This window comes from Patagioenas fasciata, chromosome 8, assembly GCF_037038585.1.
Source record: "Patagioenas fasciata isolate bPatFas1 chromosome 8, bPatFas1.hap1, whole genome shotgun sequence".
NCBI classification, from domain to species: domain Eukaryota; kingdom Metazoa; phylum Chordata; class Aves; order Columbiformes; family Columbidae; genus Patagioenas; species Patagioenas fasciata.
The window spans coordinates 20,914,973-20,936,188 of record NC_092527.1 but is presented as its reverse complement, the minus strand read 5'-3'; the positions used below and the strand labels follow the sequence as shown (position 1 = coordinate 20,936,188).

At 41.7% G+C, this 21,216-nt stretch overlaps 2 protein-coding genes across 6 annotated transcripts in view; both read left to right on the top strand.

Moving 5' to 3' along the window:
* The window catches only part of SEC24C (SEC24 homolog C, COPII coat complex component), a 38,484-nt gene extending 29,626 nt beyond the window's left edge, over nucleotides 1-8,858 (top strand). For all 5 annotated transcript variants that reach the window (XM_065843143.2, XM_065843142.2, XM_065843141.2 and 2 more), the window contains 10 exons: nucleotides 1,190-1,306; nucleotides 1,790-1,960; nucleotides 2,347-2,443; nucleotides 2,734-2,879; nucleotides 3,361-3,499; nucleotides 4,307-4,425; nucleotides 4,808-4,987; nucleotides 5,633-5,824; nucleotides 6,241-6,330; nucleotides 6,777-8,858. In XM_065843143.2, coding sequence (XP_065699215.1) covers nucleotides 1,190-1,306; nucleotides 1,790-1,960; nucleotides 2,347-2,443; nucleotides 2,734-2,879; nucleotides 3,361-3,499; nucleotides 4,307-4,425; nucleotides 4,808-4,987; nucleotides 5,633-5,824; nucleotides 6,241-6,330; nucleotides 6,777-6,917 — 1,392 coding nt within the window. In that variant the 3' untranslated portion in view covers nucleotides 6,918-8,858. The remainder of the gene's footprint in view (nucleotides 1-1,189; nucleotides 1,307-1,789; nucleotides 1,961-2,346; nucleotides 2,444-2,733; nucleotides 2,880-3,360; nucleotides 3,500-4,306; nucleotides 4,426-4,807; nucleotides 4,988-5,632; nucleotides 5,825-6,240; nucleotides 6,331-6,776) is intronic.
* A 1,353-nt stretch (nucleotides 8,859-10,211) lies between these two features.
* On the top strand, nucleotides 10,212-17,701 carry FUT11 (fucosyltransferase 11). The gene is made up of 3 exons (XM_065843975.2): nucleotides 10,212-10,960; nucleotides 12,248-12,873; nucleotides 17,002-17,701. Exons 1-3 carry the CDS (start codon nucleotides 10,223-10,225, stop codon nucleotides 17,147-17,149), a joined length of 1,512 nt encoding a protein of 503 aa, XP_065700047.1. The 5' UTR covers nucleotides 10,212-10,222; the 3' UTR covers nucleotides 17,150-17,701.
* Nucleotides 17,702-21,216: the final 3,515 nt, after the last annotated feature.

Below are 21,216 nucleotides of genomic sequence, written 5' to 3'. Positions count from 1 at the left end.
TGTGGCAAATTGTTTTCAATCTGAATACCCTGAATTTCATATTCTGCTAACACACACTAATAAGACAATTCTAAAGCTTTTCGTAAGTCTCCTAATGGTAGATGTGCTACGTGTAGGGAGTACTTGGCTCATTCAAGAGCGTGTAACTCCAGTTCTATGTAGCTATTTATCTGCTCTCTGCCCTTTTTTTTTTTTTTTTAATATTTGTGCTCGAAGTACAAGACGTGGAGCTTAATCTCAGTTACCTGGCTGAGTTTTGCTTTGAACAGTTTATAGAACCTACAAAAATAAAAGACCTTCCAACATTAAAACCAACTGTTGAATTCTGTCATGCCTCACTGAGGAGTTCTATAACATGGTGTCTTTCTAATCCTGCACTTGAAACTCTGGTACAATCTTAAATAAAAAGAGCGAATGCAATCTGTTGAAGTTTCGTACACCAATGTGCTAACCAAGTAAACCTTTCCTAAGGTTCTTCCATTCCAGTACTTCATCCAGATAATTACATGCATGATCTAATGCTAACTTGTATATACCAATTGAATTGATTTGCTGTATGATTCCATCCAGAACTGTTCATATAGCTCTGTTTCTCCATCATGTAAGTTCTTAGAAGTCTCTCTTAAGCTCAGTTGTCATGACAATTGTTCCATCAAGAAATAACATAAATTACTAATTGATTGTTTACATAATGCATGTGTCATAGGAAATAACCTACTGAACATTGGCTAGTGTTGACATAGGTTATTAATTTAAAATTAGTGATCTGTTGAAGCTCATATTACAAAATCCTTTACCGTTTCTTTGACTTTTCCTTTCCCCCAAACTCAGTAGCTGCGAATCAGAGAAGAAAGTAATCTAATACATTTGCTCAAAACTGTTTGTATCTGAGTCCTGCTTACCACTCTGTGTCTCCTTGAAGCCAGTCCTTTTCTCCCTGCCTTGGAACTAACACAAGCCCAGCAGAACTGAAATGTGCTTTTCTGTACCTGAGCAGTAAACTGTGCTCCCTATGTTGAGTCCCACTGAAGCAACCAAGAGATCACTTAGCCTGTGTGTCTGACAGAGTGCCTGCCTGGCGTAAAGAAGTGAAATAATGAGGATGTTTGGATGCTTGTTCTTGAATCACGATTTCCATTAGTTTTTATAAATGTTTCCAACCTGTGCTGTTGCACTTGCATTCCTGCAGGCAGCTGAGTGTGCCGGCAAGCTCTTCATTTTCCACACCTCTCTGCCCGTTGCAGAGGCCCCAGGGAAGGTAAAGAACAGGGATGACAGGAAACTGATCAACACAGATAAGGAGAAGGTAATAATGACTTGTGTGATGCTTGCATTACAGGTCTGTATTGTACTCTTTGAGATAAAACAACTCTGAAACAATGTTAAAAAAAAATACAGGGGTAGTATGTAATGTAACCATCCCAGTTAATATCTTTTAACCATTGCACTTTATCTTCTGTTCTCAAAAAGAGCTGTGTAGACTTGATATCATAAGGACAACTCTGATATGAGAACAAGAAGAGATAAATCTAGATTTTTATACAGGATAAAATACCATAACTGGGTTAAATTAAATGTGCTGAACTTAAAATTGAAGCGAGATGTGTAGTAATTTTCGTAATATTCAACAGTTCTTCAAAGGCAGGATTGGGAAGAATTTATGTAAGCCTTATTTCCCCTGAAGAGAGACTTGGAGTATAAAAGTGTATTGACTGAGATTTTAAACTGGATCTCTTTTTCCTTTTGTTACCACAAACTTCTGATGCTCATCTCTGGCTTCTTTTCTTAGACTTTGTTTCAACCACAGACAAGCTTTTACAACAACTTGGCCAAGGACTGTGTGGCCCAGGGCTGCTGTGTGGATCTGTTCCTGTTTCCAAACCAGTATTTGGATGTGGCCACACTAGGTGTAGTAACTTACCAGACAGGAGGCTCCATTTATAAGTATGCATACTTCCAGGTAAGAGTGACTCAGACTGGTATTTGATCTAAATAAGAATTGTTGTTTAGTTAGAAGTTCTTTTTTTCATAGTGGGAGCCATAGCGAACAAGTGCTTCTTTGGAAATAAATTGCTACTTAAATGTCAAGATTTTCACAAAAATTATTTTGTTAGCTTTATTTCTTTACACAAACTATCTCTATTAATAACCAAAACAACAACAAGAAAAGCTATGCTGTTACCTTTTAGCACAGTATTTTATTAGCGTGGCACTGAGCCCTGTATGATGGCTGATTTTTAGAGTAAGATTGCAGGATATAGTAATCTGGTTTTAAATTATTTTATGGTTTATGAAGCAGCTCTGATTCATGGGAGTATGAAACTTGAATTATTGCTTGTGTTCTAGCTGGAGACAGACCAGGATAGGTTTCTGAGTGACTTGAGAAGAGATGTCCAGAAAGAAGTGGGATTTGATGCTGTAATGAGAGTGCGCACAAGCACAGGTGGGTGTTAGCGTGAATGAGTCTTAATAAATTGTCCACTTGAAACATATCATATGGGGAGTAACATACTTTTCCCTAGTTTAAAACATCTTGAGACTAGGCTATGCAAAAAGCTATACTAAAGCTTTCAGGTTCGAAGACTTTTGTCAAGACTGAGCAAAGATCCCTGCTGAATCTGTCAAGATAACTTAGTGTCACTGGTGACAGGATTTTTCAGGGCTCCAAAGGCTCTCTGTCTTGTTATTCTGTTGAAAACTGTGGTTCATGTTGGGGGATTTTTCTTTTTTTAGGTATTCGAGCAACTGACTTTTTTGGAGCTTTTTATATGAGCAACACAACTGATGTAGAGATGGCAGGTTTGGACTGTGATAAAACAATCACAGTGGAATTCAAGCATGATGACAAACTGAGTGAAGACAATGGTGCGCTCCTTCAGGTGAGAGGCAGGCTTTCTAGGAGAAAGATTTGAGCTGGTAATTTAGAGTTGTTAACAAAACTGTGTCAAGGCAGAACCAGATCTCATCGGGGAGACTGCCAGTTGCAGAAGAGAACGAGGTCACTCTGAATTGAATACTGACCCCTCCTTCAGGGAACTGTTAGTTCGTTCTTTCTGCCCCTTACTGTATCCTTAACCTTTCAGCATACTTGTTCTCAGAGTGACCTGGACTGCTTCAAACTACAGTCTGTTTTCCAAGACCATTTCCCTTAATGCAAACTGCTAACATTGCTGCTTGATATCTTTCATTTATCCTGATCCTTAGCGTACGCTTTTAGCTTATTGTACAAGTCTTTTACGTTATTATCTTCTTTGTTCAGGCATCTGAGTCCTAGTTTTTAGTGAAGTATATTCAAACCTTGCCTTTCTTATTGCAGCAGGACCTCATTTTTCTATATCCTGGCATTTTTGTCTCCTACAGTGTGCTCTGTTATATACAAGTTGTGCAGGACAGCGACGACTCCGCATTCACAACCTCTCCCTAAACTGTTGCACACAGCTTGCTGACCTCTACCGAAACTGTGAGACTGACACCCTCATCAATTACTTGGCTAAATATGGTAAGGGTGAATATGGTAACAAGAATTGCAACCTTTAACTGCTTTTAAAACACTTGTTGTCATCCAGTGACAGCCATTTATTCTCTTTGCATCAAATGTCAGGTCGCAATCCTGATACTTCAGCCACTTATAGGAAGGACCATAAAGCTGTGGTGATAGTATTGTTGCTTAGGGCGAGAGGTACAGATAGAGGGTGTAAGCTTATCTTTCATGCAAATTCTTATCTAATTGTTTTAATAGAGGTTTGTATTGACAGCTGTCTGGATTCATCCTTGTATTTTATTGGAGTGGTTTGGTTCATTCTTTAACTGTTTCAGAATTTTGCCCAGGAATAGGAATTGATGGCCTTTGCTCATAGATCTGGGTTAAATATTGTACTTTATGTACTGTACCCTATTTACGCTTTCTAGTTTGCAGTAAAAGCCTACAAGTCCAGCAGAGATTTAGAATTGTGTATGTTTATCGCCATTAAAAGGTAACAGTCCATTTTCAGTCCATTAAACAAAGATGTCCAGGCTGTAAAAGGAGTTTTTGTAGTACCCTATGCTTTCAAGTATGACTGAGTGTATTTTAAAGCACATTGGGAGACAGAGAATTGAACAATATGTAATAAAACGGTGTAAATGAGCTTCTTCAGATCTTCAGTAGGAATGTGTCATCTCTTTCCCATATGTTTGACGGGGAGAGGAAAAAAGGCTTTCATAAGCAATAGTTGCTTAGATTTACTTTGTGGAAATAGTGTTGCATTTTTTATTGTCCATGAGCAGTCACTTGATAGCTGTCTGTCTTTGTCCTTTTTCTGTGCAGCATATCGTGGAGTTCTGAGTAGTCCAGTAAAGACTGTACGAGACGCACTGATCAACCAGTGTGCCCAGATCCTAGCTTGCTATCGAAAGAACTGTGCTAGTCCTTCTTCTGCTGGCCAGGTAAGCTCTGATGTTTTCACTTGAATCACAGGCTCGGGTATTAAAAGGTGATGAGAGCTTCTTCCTATTTAACCTACAGAAAAAGGTCAATTGCTTTGCTCAGCAGAAATTTGCAAAGAGAGGACCCAAGAAAGTAGAGAGACTGCAAGTAAAACTACTGTTGAGAATGGCTTCTTGGACATCTGTCTGGAGCCCAGAAAGCACTGCCTGCTACAGGGAAAAGTTTTATGTTATTTTTACAAGTCCATGATATAATTAGACTGTCAGCTTTCGCTCCTCACAGCTGTACCATACTTCATTGGTTCATGCAAACCTCATTTTGTTGAACATGAGCTTATCTAGCAAGACAGCTGACCAGCTTCTGTCTGCTTGTGACTTGTAGCTGATCCTCCCTGAATGCATGAAGCTGCTTCCTGTGTACTTGAATTGTGTGTTGAAGAGTGATGTCCTTCAGCCTGGTCCAGAGGTCACAACGGATGACCGTGCCTACATTCGTCAGTTAGTGACATCCATGGATGTGGCAGAAACAAATGTCTTCTTTTATCCCAGGCTTTTGCCCCTGGTGAGTAATTCAGGATATTCTTACTACATGAGACTTGCTGTTCTCTTGACTCATCATAAGGACTGGCGTTTATATGTTAGCAAGGGAAAGCAATTTGAGATCTGCCGTCTCTTGGAATACTTCACTTCATTCCACTCAGTGATGCTTTACTGCATCTTGTGAATTTGCTGGGGGATTTTTTTCTGAGCTGTGAACATATGACTAGTGGCAAAGATGACACTTTTGACCCTTGTTTTAGTCTTTTGAAACTCCTAAAGCTTCTTGTAACTTCGTGTCACTTTCATCATTGCAGGGTGCTACCACAAACTATTTTGAGTTTTCAGTAGAGAAATAACTCTAACAACTAATTGCATTCCTACTCTAGGGGCAATATTGGAACTGCAGAGTAATTTCACAGCAGCCTTATATTCTCTCTTGCTAACCAAGAGTCTCTCATCTGCCTCTATGTCACGTTCAGTAAGAAAACTAAGCGAAGGAAGGTGATACTTCAGTCACAGCTATTGCAGTGTTACAAGTCCTAGAAATGAGAAAACCGCTGGGGTCTTAGTAGCAGAAATTTTCAGGACTTCATAAGATGGTTTTGGTTTGTAACTTTTATTTTATTTATTTTATTTTATTTTTATTTTATTTCTCATTCTAAACCAGACCAAAGCAGATGTTGACAGTGACTCCTTGCCAGCAGCAATCCGGAACTCAGAAGAACGTCTCTCCAAGGGTGACATATACCTGCTGGAGAATGGGCTGAACATCTTTGTGTGGGTTGGAGTCAATGTGCAGCAAGGCCTGATCCAGAACCTCTTCGGAGTGTCATCCTTCAGTCAGATTAGCAACACCTTGGTGAGTTGGATAGCATTGTAGGAGCTAGTGTCTCTGATAGTCACCCAAAACTTAGAACAATGAGAAAGCAAGTTGAGAAAATAGTGTTAAATTTTTCATGCCAGGAACAAGGGAAGCACAGGTATGTGAAACTAGTGGAAATGTCCGTCCTTTGGGCATGCCGGGCATGCTTTTGCCTAGCTTTATTTGGCAAGCCAGGTTTCCACTGACAGCGAGAACAGTTGATTTGTAAATGGAATGAACAATTGACCTTTAGTTCTGATACTATGTTACATTCTCTTAACTAGTTGAGGTCGAAGAGATTTAATGTTATTGGGGGTACATATATCTCTACCATTATGTAATACAAGACAACTGATGAGTTTTGTTTAGTGTTGCTCTGCTTCACATGACTGATGGGATCTCTTTCATTCCAGAGTACCCTGCCTGTCTTGGAAAACCCCTTTTCAAAGAAAGTACGATCTATTATTGACATGCTTCAAATCCAGAGATCCCGCTACATGAAGGTAAAAATGTTGTCCCCCATTTATAACTTTAAATCCCCTCCCCTTTTAGCAGAGCAGGTGATTCCTGGTAATGCTGCAATGCTGAATTTATTCTTCCTGATCTCATAAATGTGACTCAAACAAAGTTTTCAAGGATCTGAAAAAAAAATTTTTACTGGTTTTGGAGTTCTGTGCTAAAAAAAAATAAAAAAATAATAATTTTTTTTCAGACCTATTATTATCCATGACTACACAAACCACATACATGCTATTTTAATTCTATTTAGAAAGGACTGAGACTTCTCCCAGCTTAGTTACAGAAGTCAAAGCACATAAGCACATATGCTGTGGTCCTAGTTACCTGTCCTTGGATTTTTGAGCTCTTTAGCTTTTTGCTCTTTTTTCCGAGAATGTCAGTTCTGTTAACTGCTCACTGTTGGTTTTGTTCTTGTTTTGCTTTTTTGTAGTTAATAATTGTGAAGCAAGAAGATAAGCTGGAAATGCTGTTCAAACACTTTCTAGTGGAAGACAAGAGCCTGAGTGGTGGGGCTTCATATGTGGACTTCCTGTGTCACATGCACAAGGAGATTCGGCAGCTACTGAGCTAGAGGAGGGAGTGATGCTGGAACTCAGCAGTGACATTTCAGTCTCCACTAACAACATGATCAGGAGGCCCTGCACTCTCAAAAAGGACAAAGTAGAAATCTGTACAATTCCATAATTTTTAATACACATTGCATAAGCAGAAATCCTTTCAACCTCTCCCAGTCCCGTATGAGAGATGAAAAATTTTCCTGGTGAGGGCTAAAAAAAAAAGGCCTTTGATACCAGGTCTTTTACTTGTATCTAAATTATTTCCTGTGCTTGGCAGGAGTTCACCCCCCACCCCATGCTCGCTAGTCCTGTCGTAATGAATGTAGTTTTCTTCAGTTCACTGTACATGATTCAACATTGAGTGAAAAAGCGATAACTCTTCAAAACTACTGGCAGTTGCTGTGTGTTTGTGTGGGCGTGTGTGCATGCTCCAGGTGTGAAGAGGATGTGCAGGTGGGGAGGACAGGAGGCAGGTCAGGTGATGGGAGCTGGAGCAGCCAAACATTTTGTCTCCTTCTTTTAAGAGGGAAACATGACATTGCAGAGCACAGATATATCATGTGGCTGTCTGAACCAGAAATCAATTAAAAAAGAAATTGTTGTCAAGCCAGGAGGCAGCAGGGCAAATTTCTTGCCACAATCTTCCCTGTACCATAAGTTGCTGTGCAGATGTGTAATGGAGTAAGTACTAGATCAGTGAGCAACAATCAACGGCTTCTGAACAGCGTAGGGGTAGAGATGGTGCTTGCTGTTAGCATGTGTGGTGACTCCTTTCCTTCTCATTGCACAGCTCTGTGATGTCCTACTTGATCCATGTTCCATGGCCTCTCCTGCAGAGCTTACCTGTCTGCCCAGATGGTGGTGGGAACAAAAGCCTCTTAACCTTAAGCAGAAAATACTTTTAACAAGGTGATATGGGAGAGTGTAGGAACTGGATGATAGGGAGGTGGTCCTTTTTTACCATATTATTGTGGATCCTAGCAAATAAGCAGGAATTTGAGTTATACTGGTGCAAATTTGAGACTGCTTTGTACCCTGGAATACAAGGAAGGGGATACAAAACCGAAGATTTAGACTGTACTGTAATAGGTATTGCAAGTATCTGATTTTGGCGATCTGGGCCATAGTGAAGAGCTTCATTACTGGATGTTTTTACCCTCCCCCATTCTACCTATTGATCAGCTTGCACAAAACCTTTTTATAAGCCTGTTTGTTAAACTGTAATACCTCAGACAGATTAATCCATCCACTTTGGCCACTCTGCTACTCCATTCTGCAAAGGTGGATGAAGGACTCCTGTGAAGAGGGAGCGAGTGTAAATCAAATTCAGAATTCTAAGGGCTTCATTTATTCACGTTTGAAAGCGGGCTTATATATTTTAGCTTGAACGCTTAACAAGTGTTCTTAACATACCCAGGAGTTTAGGCTACCAATAGCACTAAAAGCAGGAGGAAGAATGTGGATGGATTAGACAATATATTACCTGGGCTTGATATTTCAGAGGAAAGTCCTTGTTAAGATCAGAAAAATATCTGGCTGTGGTTTTAGTTCCATATCCTGTAGCATGTATATAAAATCCATTTTTCTTCTAATGCTGCTAGTTTGTCTTCCCTCCCATCACTACACAGAAAGGGGAATATGAAAATTGTAATGGAGAAACTCTTTCAAGATGTAGTTGACAGAACCTTCAGTGTTTTTGTATGAATGTGGCCAACTTTTTACTCCATGTACTGCCTCCAGCCAAAAAAATCTAGAGGATTTTTACCCGGGAGAAAAACAACTTCCCAGGAATATAAGGCGCAGCAACCACAGACTTCCACAAATACTAATTTCTAGTATTAATACTGGGGGGTGTGGGGGTGGAAATGAAATCGTAAATGAACCTTTCATTTTCTTCACTTGTTTTTCCAATGCATCTTTTAATTTGTAAAGAAATAAAAATATATTAAGATGTATTTTATGTCATTGTTAGTAAATAAACACTACTTATTTTTCCAAACCCTGTATTTTGCGGGAGGGAGGAAACGGGAAGGGCTGAAGTCTAGCCGATTGATCCTTTACAATCCAGTCTTCTGCTGCCCAAGTTCAGTTGGATTTTGGGTTTGTTTTTTTAAATTGGTTTTGGGTGTGGTTTGGGGTTGTTTTGTTTTGGTTTGGTTTTTTTTTGTCAGTCACTGTGAATAAGGAATTCAACAAGAGTCAACAGACAAAGGCTCTGTTTAATCAGACCCGTGTTACTTTGCTTAAATGATTGTGGTGGGTTTTTTTAAACTTTCTGCCCCTTTTTCATTTTGCAAAGAGATTTCCTTTCTCTCTAACACAGCTTGAGTCTGATTGGGGTTTTTTTGGTCTACTTTGGAAAGTATTACCTTTATCTTGTCACAATATTAACTTAAAGCCTTATGTAGTCTTTTCAGAGAAATAGAGCTCTTCTTTCAGAGTTAAGATAGCAGGGAACCTGGGTGGGGTTTTTTTGGAGGAGAGAGGGTGCTAATTGCAAATATAAAGTTCAGAGTGAGCTAGCAGTGGAATTGTCCTGTAGTGTAGAACACTGATATTGTACAATTTGTTTTAACCTTACAACCATCTGCATGAAAGCACAAGACAATCATTGCTAAATACCACCACTACTTAGTTTGCTGTAGAATATTTTTGCAGTGACTCTTCTACACAATGCACATTATGTCCATCTGCTACTGAACTGGTATGTCATGATAATGATGGGCCTTGTTCTTCTTGTACGTTAATCGCGTTGAGTAAACTGTGCTTGCGGGCGTTTTTGTGGCAGCGCTCCCCTGATCCGCATGGCAGTGGCCTTGCTGAGCCCCAGTCTGTGGCTGTTCCGCCGGGATGGGTAGGGGGGGAGCTGATGGGCTGGCAGGTGGGTGAGCTGGGCTGCTGCCCGGTCATGCTCCAGCAGGGTCAGGACCCCACTTTTCAAATGAAAGCAAGAAGATCCCAATGTTTTAACCCGTTCCTCATAGATAATGTGTCTTTGCTTGTCTCCATGCTAACGACTTGTATTATGAACTGTAAGCATTGCGATTAAGTTCTCTCCTAAGGAATGAATGTGACGCTTTTATCAATTCCACAACCGAGCGGCAGTTCTAGCGCCCCGCTGCTGGATTCCTATAGCTCCGGGTACTCCTGGTGCCGGTGCGCTACAGGCCCCGGGGTTCACATCCAGCCGCCTTAGTGCCGCCCGCCCCGCTCCGCTCCCCCTGCGGCCCCTTGCGGCGGCGGGGCGCGCGGCCCGAGGGCGGGTCCTGGCGGCCGCTTCGCGAGGCGGGGCGGGCGGGGCTGGCCCGGGGCGGCGGGCATGGGGGGCGGCAGGCCGGGCTGCGGCCCGCGGCGGGGCTGCACTTCCCTCTGCGTGATGCTGGCGCTGGGCTGGGCCGCGCTGGCCGCGGACGGGCCGCCGTTGGAGGAGGAGGAGGCCGGGCCGGCGGGCGCCGAGGAGCCGTGCGCGGCGGGGGGGTGGGCGCAGGATGCCGTCCCGCCGGGCGCGGCCTTCGTGGCCGCCGCGTCGTACCGGGGCCCCGGCAACAACGACACGCGGAGCAACAAGGCGCTGCCCATCCTGTTGTGGTGGAGCGGGAGCCTGTTCCCGCACTTCCCCGGCGACACGGAGCGGATCGACTGCCCGCGGGGCTCCTGCCTGGCCACCCGCAGCCGGCGGGCGGCGCGGCACCGCCGCACCAAGGCCCTCATCTTCTACGGCACCGACTTCAGGGCCTACGAGGCGCCGCTGCCCCGCCTGCCCCACCAGACCTGGGCGCTCTTCCACGAGGAGTCCCCCATGAACAACTACGTCCTCTCGCACCCGCCCGGCATCCAGCTCTTCAACTACACGGCCACCTTCCGTCGGGAGTCCGACTACCCGCTGACGCTGCAGTGGCTGCCCGGCGTGGGGTACCTGCGGGGCCCGGCCGTACCGCTGGCCGAGAAGGACGCGTGGCGGCGGAGGGGCTACGGCCCGGTGCTGTACCTGCAGTCTCACTGCGACGTGCCCTCGGACCGGGACCGCTACGTGCGGGAGCTCATGAAGTACATCCAGGTGGGTGAGGGTACGGGGAGGCCGTGGCGCGGAGCTGCCGCGGGAGCTGAGCCCTCTGGCCCCCTCCACACCCGCGTTTTAATGGGCTCTGTCTGTCCCTGGTTTTGGCCAGGGTGTGAATCATAGCGGGATGCATGCTGACTGCAAGCTGGACAGAAGAACTAGTTGTATTCCTCCCCAGAGCACGGTCTAGACTGCACCACTGCCAGGAGATACACCTGGGGGTGGCTGTGAGTTGTGGAGTTGACCACACTCGGCATCAGTCACAAGTTGGGCTAAGCCCAGATAAGCTTGGTCTTGTGGACCAAGAAGTTGATGAAACCTCTGGACCTTTAAGTTAGTGGACAGGAAGGCTGTCTGGTTCAAGCCTTGTTCTCATCTGAAAGTATGGACGGGCAATAAAAAGACAGGTTGCTGCATTTTGAGAATCTGCTCCTTACCTGTGTTGTGGTAGTACTGTGGTATTTCTGTGGTGGCTTGTACTGCTGTGGCACAGCTGATGGAGAGTAGCTTCGTAAGCTGAAATAACATTGTTTCTTTCAAGCAGAAAAAAAGTTTAGTGCTTTTTCTTAAAAATTCTGAAGGATAGTGGATTAGGAAAAAAAAGGTATCTGGTTTTAGTCTTTATCTGAAACATCTTTTTCCTAGCAATTTCCTCTGGTTCTGTTGGTTGCGATTAATTTATTGTGCAAGTTCATCACGTAGTCGGTAGTGAAGCAAAGACAAAATAAATCTTAAAATATGACTGTGTATTGTCGAAGTGTGAAGCAGATTCCAGGTCAAATGTATTGCCTTTCACTTTTAGGCAGTATTTTATCTCCCTGCATCAATTTTTCTCAGTCTGACAAATGGAATATTTTTTTCCTGCCATGCTGAGACTGGCAGGAACTGTGTGTAGTAACTGGAAAACTACTAGGTCTTTCTTAAGTAGAAAGATTACTTTTAAATTAACATAGAGATAGTTGAATGCCCTTTCTTAGCTCTCAGTTTCCGAATTAGCTGCTAATAAATATTTGGGTGATATCTTCCTTTTCCTGCACTCCCTCATCCCCCCTCAATCTGTAGCATAGTTTGCGCTGCTTTTGAAACAGCACTCGGTTTCCTCCGGAGGTGTTAGAAAATGGGATTCTAGGAATAGTCCCAAGGGAGAAAACTTGGAGTGAAAGTGAAACTAAACGAAGGTGGCTGGGAACTGATCAAAGTTAGGAATTTTATAAGAATTATCAGCTCTGAAAACAAGCTCCGGGCAAACAAATCACTTTGTAAAGATGCTGGTTGTTATTTTAGGTTGACTCCTATGGGAAATGCCTGCATAACCGTGAGCTTCCCAGTGAGCGACTGAAAGACACTTCTACAGCCACTACAGAAGATTCTGAATTTATGACTTTTATCGCCAGGTACAAGTTTCATCTGGCCTTGGAGAATGCCATATGTGACGACTACATGACAGAGAAGCTGTGGCGTCCAATGCACTTGGGTGCTGTTCCAGTATACCGAGGCTCCCCAGCTGTGCGGGACTGGATGCCAAACAACCTCTCCATCATTCTTATAGATGACTTTGACAGCCCCCAAGAGCTCGCAAAGTATCTTGATTTCCTGGACAAGAATGGAGAGGAATATATGAAGTATCTGGAGTATAAAAACCTTGGTGGAATCAAAAACCAGTTCTTGCTAGAGAGCTTGGAGAGGCGGGAGTGGGGTGTGAATGACATGACTCTGCCCAATTACCTGAATGGCTTTGAGTGTTTCATCTGTGACAGAGAGAACACACGGATCAAAGAGGAGCAGGAACACAAAAAGTCTCATGGGAAAATTCCAGCTCCCAGACCTCGCATAGCTCAGTCCAAACACATGGGATGTCCTATGCCAACCCCTGGGTTTGGAAGTGTTGAAGACCTCCCTGGAGGAGACAGGTAATGTACCAATACTGTGCTTTTTGAGGGGAAAGAAGCTCCAAATAAATAGAAACTGTAGCTTTTGATAATGCTTTTTATTTAAAGGATTTCTTAGTACATCTCCAGTTACACTTTATGTCTTGTGAGTGTGTGGTGGTTCTGCTAATACTGTGTAACACTGAGGCTGAAAAAGTGGCTTGGATGGTGGCATCAGTTAGTGGTTGAATGAGGAGCCTGAGATGCCCGTAGTCTAAAATGTGCTGAGACCTTGGACAATGTGGTTATCCTTTGTCTGTCTTAGCCTCTTTGTTTGTTTGTGGGATGTTTTTCAGTACAGTGATGGTAAAGCACTTGGTAGCCCTTGGGGGAAAGAAGCTCTATACCTCATCACAAAGAACTGTGTTAAGACTGGGGTTGCCATTGTTCAGTGCAGGCCTGGTTAACTCCTCTTGACTTCAGAGCAGAAGTTGGGCTCACCCAGAATACTTTACAAGACCCTTTGTTGCTTTGTGTGACAGAATTCTGGCTTGTGTTGAAGGATGCCATTCCATTTATTTAGGAGAGGGACCACAGAGGACAGAGAATAGGCTGAGTAGTTTCTTGTCCCCTCTGCATGCAGGGGTTGCTAGTGGTTTTGGAATCTCCCAGGCCCACAGCCCAGAGTTTGCCATGCCTAGTGCCAGCTGCCCTGCAGTCTGTGTGCAGGGAACTAGCATCACCAACCCCCAGGCAACCACTTTTGATGGGCAGAACAGAGTTTTGCTTGCATGGTCTGCTTAGTATTTATACGTGCATTGGTACAAAATAAGTCAGTGCTTGGGTTCCCGAACTTTGAGTTTTTCCTTTGACAGTGTTTGAAGTTGCAGTTTCTAGAAGGAAGGGTTCTTGCGGTCCATAAACCATGTGTGCGCTTTTTGTAGTGTGCATTACTGGTGCAACATGTTTAGATCCCCCAGGGTTGTTATTTTTCTTTGCATTACCTGCAACCATTTCTGTCTTTTTAAGTAATTACTCAAGTGCATGCAATTGACTTTCTATAAGCCACCAGACAGCCATCATAAAGATGAACCCTCAGCTATGGCAGATCTTGCCTGTGTTCATACCTGTGTCACCAAAGATTTCAATGTTCTGATGTCAGTCCCACTGTGGTATTGAATAAAGGAATTTTTGAAAATATTGGGAAGATCTCATGCACTATCCAGAAGGAAGTTGTTAATATACTCTATCCCAGTTTATAATATCCCTTGTTAAGAATTCAGTTCTTTGGTCCAGAAATTATTAGGAGTGTTAAAACATTAGAAGAAACAGTGTGTTGACAATGTAGAATCCATTGTTTCAAGTACACTAACCCAGAACTAAGTTATTTGTGGATATGAAGCTTTAAAAACATTTTTATTATGTTATGGTGCGGAAAACTACTTCGTCTTATGTTTGGACACTTTCAAAAATGGCCAACTGATATTAAAAAAGGAAAATAAGCCTGGGATCATCCAGCTTCTCATGAAAAAGCATTTTTCACAGTACAATAATTCTTATATTGACTACTTGAAAAGTTATGCTTGTAAGTAAAAGGGGCCCATAATCCTTTGTTTTCTGTTGGTTGATTGATTATTGGAGATTTTTTATAGCAATAGCTTTTCTCAGTCTCGGTAGCAAAATGTGCTTTTCCCTTCCAGCATGCTATGCAGCATCCTACTACTCTATCGGAGTGTTCTCTACTTTTCTTTTGCTTGAGCAGCAGGTGGCAGCAGAGATACCTTTCAAGGCACAGCACGGGTGTCTGTGGCACTTAATGACGAGCTCGGGTAGCCCATCATTCTGTGCAGTGGCCATCAGCACGGAGATTTGGACAGCTGGTCCATAATCCAGGCTGCACTTGCATCTCATGGAAGTTTCCAGGTCTCATTGAACCACAGTGTGTTATTCTTCCCCTGGTCATAGACATATGTCTGGAAAAATTGTACCAGGGAAGCTTTTACATTGTCTGCTATCTACTTTAGAAAGATGTATGCCTTCCAAGGCGTGATCAAGGGGATGCCCAGTGAAATACAGTGGTTTCTATCTCGTAAGCATCTGAGCTTTCACCATTTTTATCTCCAAAACAGAAAACGATTTTGTAAATGATGTGACAATAACATAAAATTGCCACCAAAGCATTAGGTAGACATGCTCTTAATTTGTCAGAGTGTGGCAGTCGTATTGTCAACAGTGTGATCACTTTAGATTGCTATCTACTGAGGCAGTCAATTGTGTATTTTGTTACTTTAGAAAACATTATTGTGGAAAAATGATGCAGGCCTAGTGAGGTTATCAGTGATAGAATATATGCAACATACAAGGTCTGACTGTTAGCACACACAGTGATTTGGGGTTCTGGAGCTTCTGGAACTCGGAGAACAACAAAGGCAATTGGAGTTTATGCATTTTTAGAGCAAGTACCCGATTACAGTATGGTTACCTTGTGCATCTGCATGCCCTGTAACCCTTATTCCCAAATGTAATTTTTTAGGGCTGATGAATGTGCTGAATTGACAGAACTTTTGCCACGTATACACTGTAAGGCATCTCTTGCAATCAAAGCCAATAATCAGCCAGGATTAAAGATAGATCTGTATCTCATGGCAATAACATTTCAGGTGTATGTAGTTGGCAGTTTCAGGATATTTGTACTGTCTTGTTCATCATGGGGTACCAATTTTTTCCAAGTTACAGAATCAGAGTGAAATTATTTACTTAAAAACAGCAGTGTAAAAAGACAAATACCAAAGTGTTCTTATTTAATGTTTTTGGTGGAAGTCTTTGCTTGGATACTGGAATTCCTTGCAGTGTTGCTTCTGCAGAGTTCAGCTGGAAAACACTTTCTTTTTTCTATCACCTACTGCCATTTAGAGTCCTGTGTAGTACTTAATGAAAGTATATTCACTTTCCTAACATTTGCCCTTATTCAGTGCTGTAAAAAACAAGTAACTCATGGTTGGGAGTCCTTGATCAAAGGTTAATGAATTTAGCTGGTAAGCAAAGTGATCTCACAGTATGTCCAAGTGCTGCATTTTACAAAGGAACCTTGTGGCAGACTTTTTTTTTTAATGCAGAAGTAAGCCTCTCTGTGTGATCCTTCACATTGTAATCTGTGTTAAAAGGTTTATTTTGAGGTCTCCGTTGCTGTACACTGCAGAAATGTCCCACCACAGATGGTGCTGTTGACCACAGGAAACTAATTCCCAGGGCAGACAAGCTGTACGCTGTTTTGGTCATCCTGGAGCAGTGGGTGCACTTCTGAGCAGTGCAGCCATGCTGGTGTATAGACCAAATACAGAAGGCACTGTACTTATTTCTGTGATCAGAAGGGAGAAGAAGTGAAAAGTTCTGTATATAAGTTAACAAGTATTGGGTAACTCATATGGACAGATTAAAAAGAGCATCATGTTTGGTCCTCCTTTTCAAAATCTGTGATGGGCTTATGTGGCTGGGTAGCAGATATAATGGAGGAGATAAATAAATTATTGCCATACTTTGATATAACACAACTGAGAGAAGCAGGCCACATGATCATGAACAGGAAGTGCTGAAAATTGCAGTGATATAGTCTGTGCTATGAAAAGTTTGAGAATGAGTGCACTGAACAAGAGAAAGAGGAAACTCAAGCATGTAGTCTGGATATAAAGAATAGAGTCAGGGTTGAGGGATATAATGATTTTTTTGTCTCTGCCATGTATAACCTGATTTTGTAATGAGTAGCTGTCATTCCCTAATTGTTAAATAGTTTATCTGAAAAAAGAATTGATTCTTAGGCTGTTGCATGCATACTGGCCATGGAAGGCTACTCTCAAAATCATATAAGGACTTGTGCTAGATTTTGTTTTAATAGAAGTTTTTATTCGTCTCTTTGGTTAACACTACAGTCACATGCTGATACTTCTAGAGTGTTGTAAAGCTAATAGTGAATTTATATTTTCTGTGGAGAATTTTCATAGCAAGTTTCTATAAATGACTTGGAGCACAATGGCATGGTAACAACATACCTTATCATGACCATCTCTGGGCCTGTTCTGCTCTTAGGTGAAAAAAAAAATTGTTTCAGTGCTATTACAGCTGCAGACTCATTTTTTTTTAATGATTTATGGTGGTGTCTCTTTTTTGTTTCAGTTGGAAAGAGATGTGGCTGCAGGATTATTGGCAAAGCCTTGATCAGGGTGAGGCCCTCACTGCTATGATTCATCGCAATGAGTCGCATCAGGGAAGATTTTGGGACTATATGCATGAGATTTTTCTCAAGAGGACGAGGCAACACTGACCCATCTTTGTAAGAGCTTGATGTGAAAATTGCTTTGAAAGTTGAGACTGCAGATTCTTACCTCGCTCCAAATGTCTGCCTTGAAATAGAAGAAAAACTCTCACAGAGACTATTTTTTCCGGTGCATGAAGTAAGTTTCTGCTGTGATTGGATTTCAGCAGTGGAGATCTTAGCAACTGCTTTGATTTGGATTTCAGCTCTGTGGTGTGAAGCCGCTCCTGACTTGCAGGTGTCAAGATGTGGGGGAAAACAGGAATTTACTCTTGTTTTGCATTTGTTATAGTTTCCTGGTGGCTTACATGACTTCGGAGGAACATGTCTTCAGACTCTTGCTCAAATGTCCTATGTTATTTCAGGGATTTTTCTTAATCTCAAAAATATTAATCATTTTTATAAGTATTTTATCAGTCACTTATTCTCCTCATTACGGTGTATTTTTAGCTGCTATTAACAAATAGCTTTTCCAGTGAAGGAATTGCAAAAGACAAATGTCTGTGGAGAGCAATTGTGCCTTATGACATTGCAGCAATAAAGTCTCTTCTCCCCAAGTAAGCATGCCTCAAATACTCCTACTTTTCAGGGTAACTGAATAGCTTATGGGCAGGTCACTCTGCCTAATTTCTTTTTGGTAACTTACTAGGTGATACCTACGATGGGATGAGAGACTAAGTTATTTAATTCACAACTTTAAACAAAGTACTTCACACCAGAAAGTGTATTACCTGATATTGTGCAGAACTACAGTTTACATTCTTTTTTTTCTTTTCATTTACTCAGGAGACATGAATACCAAAGTTAACAGATCCAAATTAATTGTTGAAGTGGCTTATCAAATCAGATTAAGAGTACAGATATGTGTATTCAGGATTGAAGTGGCCACAATGTGCTTGAGAAGTAAATTAAGATAAAACAAATTAAGGCTGCTTTAGTTCTGAATATCAACTTCTACTGAACAGTTTAATGATCTTTCAATACACTGTTCGAAATAATCCCTTCAATTACTTCAGATTCTCTTCATTTCATGTATCTATAGAAAATCATTCAGTTGTCTTTGCATGGTTCTGTTAGTTAGCTATATCTCAAACCCCTTTCTTATTCGAGTGTTTGGTGGGATAGGCAGGAGAAAAAATTCTGATCTTGCTTTTTATACTAAACGTAAAAAATAAGAACCAGATACTGCTTTTGCTATTTTATTCAGAATTTAAGTAGATTTTCTAGAAGTGTGGTATTTATAACCAAGTCCAGGTATTTGTTATAATTTATCTCCTGTTGCCAAAATGAGACATGCTACATTTAATGTATTGTCCTTGCAGGAATAACAGAAGGAAATATCAATATAAGCATGTGTGTCATAGCACCTGCTTAGTTCTTGACTGGTGATTTCCTAAAGCCTCACTTTGCCTTCCTGCACAGCAAAATGAGCACATTTGTCAACTAACAATAGAATTGAAGATATGGTGGTACAAACTTAGGAGTAGCTAGCAAACCAGATAAAAATTTATTCTTTGGGACCTTGATTCATTAATTTGCTAGTTCACAACCAAGTATTCCTTCATCACTACTTATTAACTGTACTCAGAATATTACAGTCACCAGTCAAAAAGGGGTTTTTTGTTAGTCCTACAGGGATTTTCTAAAACAATTTTTTGGTTATTATATGTATGTACTATAGAAGGTTGTTGCTTTCAGTTCACGACTGTTGCCGAGCATGAGTATTTCTTAATTCGATATCCCTTCTTAACACGAGTATGAAGGTAGCACAGATATGTAAGTAGCTTTATCAGAGGTCTTCTGTGTTTTTTGTCTTGAGTTTTTCAAAGTACAGCTTTTAGTTTGTAGTCACAGGCCAGTTTCAATACTTTTCTGAGTTCTTAGTGTCTTCCTAGGTTTAACTGTTTTTTACAGTCTTACAGGTGGTGAACTTCTCAAAAGGTAATGAAGATCAGCTACCATTCTTCACAGCCATGATACTCACCCAAGCCTTGCATTTTTCTTGGGTCTGCAGAATTTTTTTCTGTAGTAATAGATCATACAAGCTTTGTCGTCTCCTGTATGTCACAGTATATCCTTGATTTATAAACAGTTTGTCTGTTGCCTATATTAATATACTAAATGTGTTGTAGTTATTGTATGTGGTGTGCAAGAATTAAGGCTGAAATATTTCTTCCAGTGTGTAGTATGAATAACTCATACAGCTGCCAGGCAAACCCCTCAGGGGCAGGAGAGGTGGGAACCCATCCCAGCTGGCTTAAGAGTTGTGGTTGCGGTTCTGTTCCAGCTCCTGACCAACCTTCACAACATCCTCTTCTCTGCATAGCAAGGACTGCAAAATGTTGAATTAAAGGCGGTTCTCCCACCAGGGCTTTGCTTTTATCTCTCTGCTGTTATTTGGACAAGGCAGGAGGAGAAGCTGGGTCTCATACCCTTGAAGAGTTTGCGATTAATTTACCGAATAATGCATTTGAAAGGATTGCTATGTAATGTCCAATGACTGCTGCCAGTCTTAGCTGAAGCGAGTTCAATTTACAATCCTAGTTGTCTTTCTCCTAATGCAGACAAGGAGGAAGGTCACTGCAGCAACTATTAATATTTTGGAAAAAGGTTTCTGGTTTGTGGTGTTGACTGTTAACTGGATTTCCCACTTCGCTTCTTTAAATCCAAACCAGGTAGATGGTGGCTGAATGTCATCCCTCGTGTTGTGACTACTGGAAAGCTTATACGATACTTCAACTGAACAGTATATGCAACATCTTTCTTAATGAAGTTCTTACAGTGCAGGTGCCATACTCATAAAAACACACAACTGGGAATTTTAGCAAAGATATCAAATATTACAGATGATAAAGAGATGATCTCTGTAAACCCTTTGGTGGGCTTCTACTAACTAGGGTGAGTCACTTCATTGTTTGTCATGCATTTTGCCTGTTTACTGTGTGGCTAGAGGGAGGAGTTTGAAGCCATCAAGATGGCTTTATTCACTAGCATTAATATTCTAAAAATAGACATCTCCTCATTACGGCTCATATGAAACACTAATAGATTCTATTGATGCTGTGTGTCAGAATTGACTTGACAAGCTAGGCTAAGTTTTGTGTCCTCTGAGAGGTGAGAGAGGAAAAGCAAATGTCAAATAGAAGGTTAAAAATCTAGCAATCCAATTAATTGCATTGGACAAGCTAACATTCTCATTTTCCTGCCAAAACTGGTATCAGGTGCAGCCTCTTTTTTCAGTAAGCAGCTGGCTATTTTATGTACTAAACTAGTAGACTATGTTTTCTGTCCTTTAGCAAAGACTGCAATTTCTAGGAAGCAAATAACCTCACTGAAGAACATTGATACCTAACATTGACAATTTCCAGAACTGAAAGAGTTCCATTTTCTTAGTTCTGTCACTGTAGTAATTTCAGACAGAAGGATCTTTGGGTCCCCTCTGATGGTAAGTAGAATGAGAGCCAAGCCACAGTGGATGTATATTTTTGGATGGAAAGGAGAATGGTATTTTTTCCCTGGAAGTGGTCTGTGAAGTGCAGCAGCTGGAGAATCACAAACAAAGTGCCCCTCTTGCACCTTGGTAGAGGGGAGTTTTGACAGGTGTGTAAGAATATCTCCTAAAGGACTGGGAACAGGATAAATTGAATTGAAACACAGCCATCAGGGACATCACTGTTTAAACAGGCTTTGCTACGTTAGACAAGCAGCCATCTGCCTGCCTAACATCCTTGCACACCCAGTCTGCAGCCGTTGTCCCAAGAGAGCCGCTCCCTTAATGATAGCTGCCGTCCATTTGCTTGGATTTAATTAAGATTGTTGATGGATCTCCAGGCACCTTCTGAGAAGTTGTATTAATCAGAAACATACAGGGTGGCAGGTTCCTTCCTTCTGCCCAGAGGCCTCTACTGACAGGTTTAAATTAATCAGAGGCAAAAATGCTTTTAGTGATATGACCAGCTGAGCCAAAGCCTGTGTCAGGCTTTAACAAACTGCACTTCTCTTATGATTCAGTGTCTCAGAGCTGGCACATGGTCCTGCAGAAGGGCTGGGAAAGGTGGAGAAGAATGGAGCTGTAG

What these genes read in the sequence shown, in the direction of transcription:
- FUT11 (XM_065843975.2), top strand. Translation starts at nt 10,223, where the DNA reads ATGGGGGGCGGCAGGCCGGGCTGCGGCCCGCGGCGGGGCTGCACTTCC. An exon ending in AGCTCATGAAGTACATCCAG is followed by an intron (nt 10,961 to 12,247) that starts GTGGGTGAGGGT and finishes TTGTTATTTTAG; the next exon opens with GTTGACTCCTATGGGAAATG. An exon ending in GACCTCCCTGGAGGAGACAG is followed by an intron (nt 12,874 to 17,001) that starts GTAATGTACCAA and finishes TTTTTGTTTCAG; the next exon opens with TTGGAAAGAGATGTGGCTGC.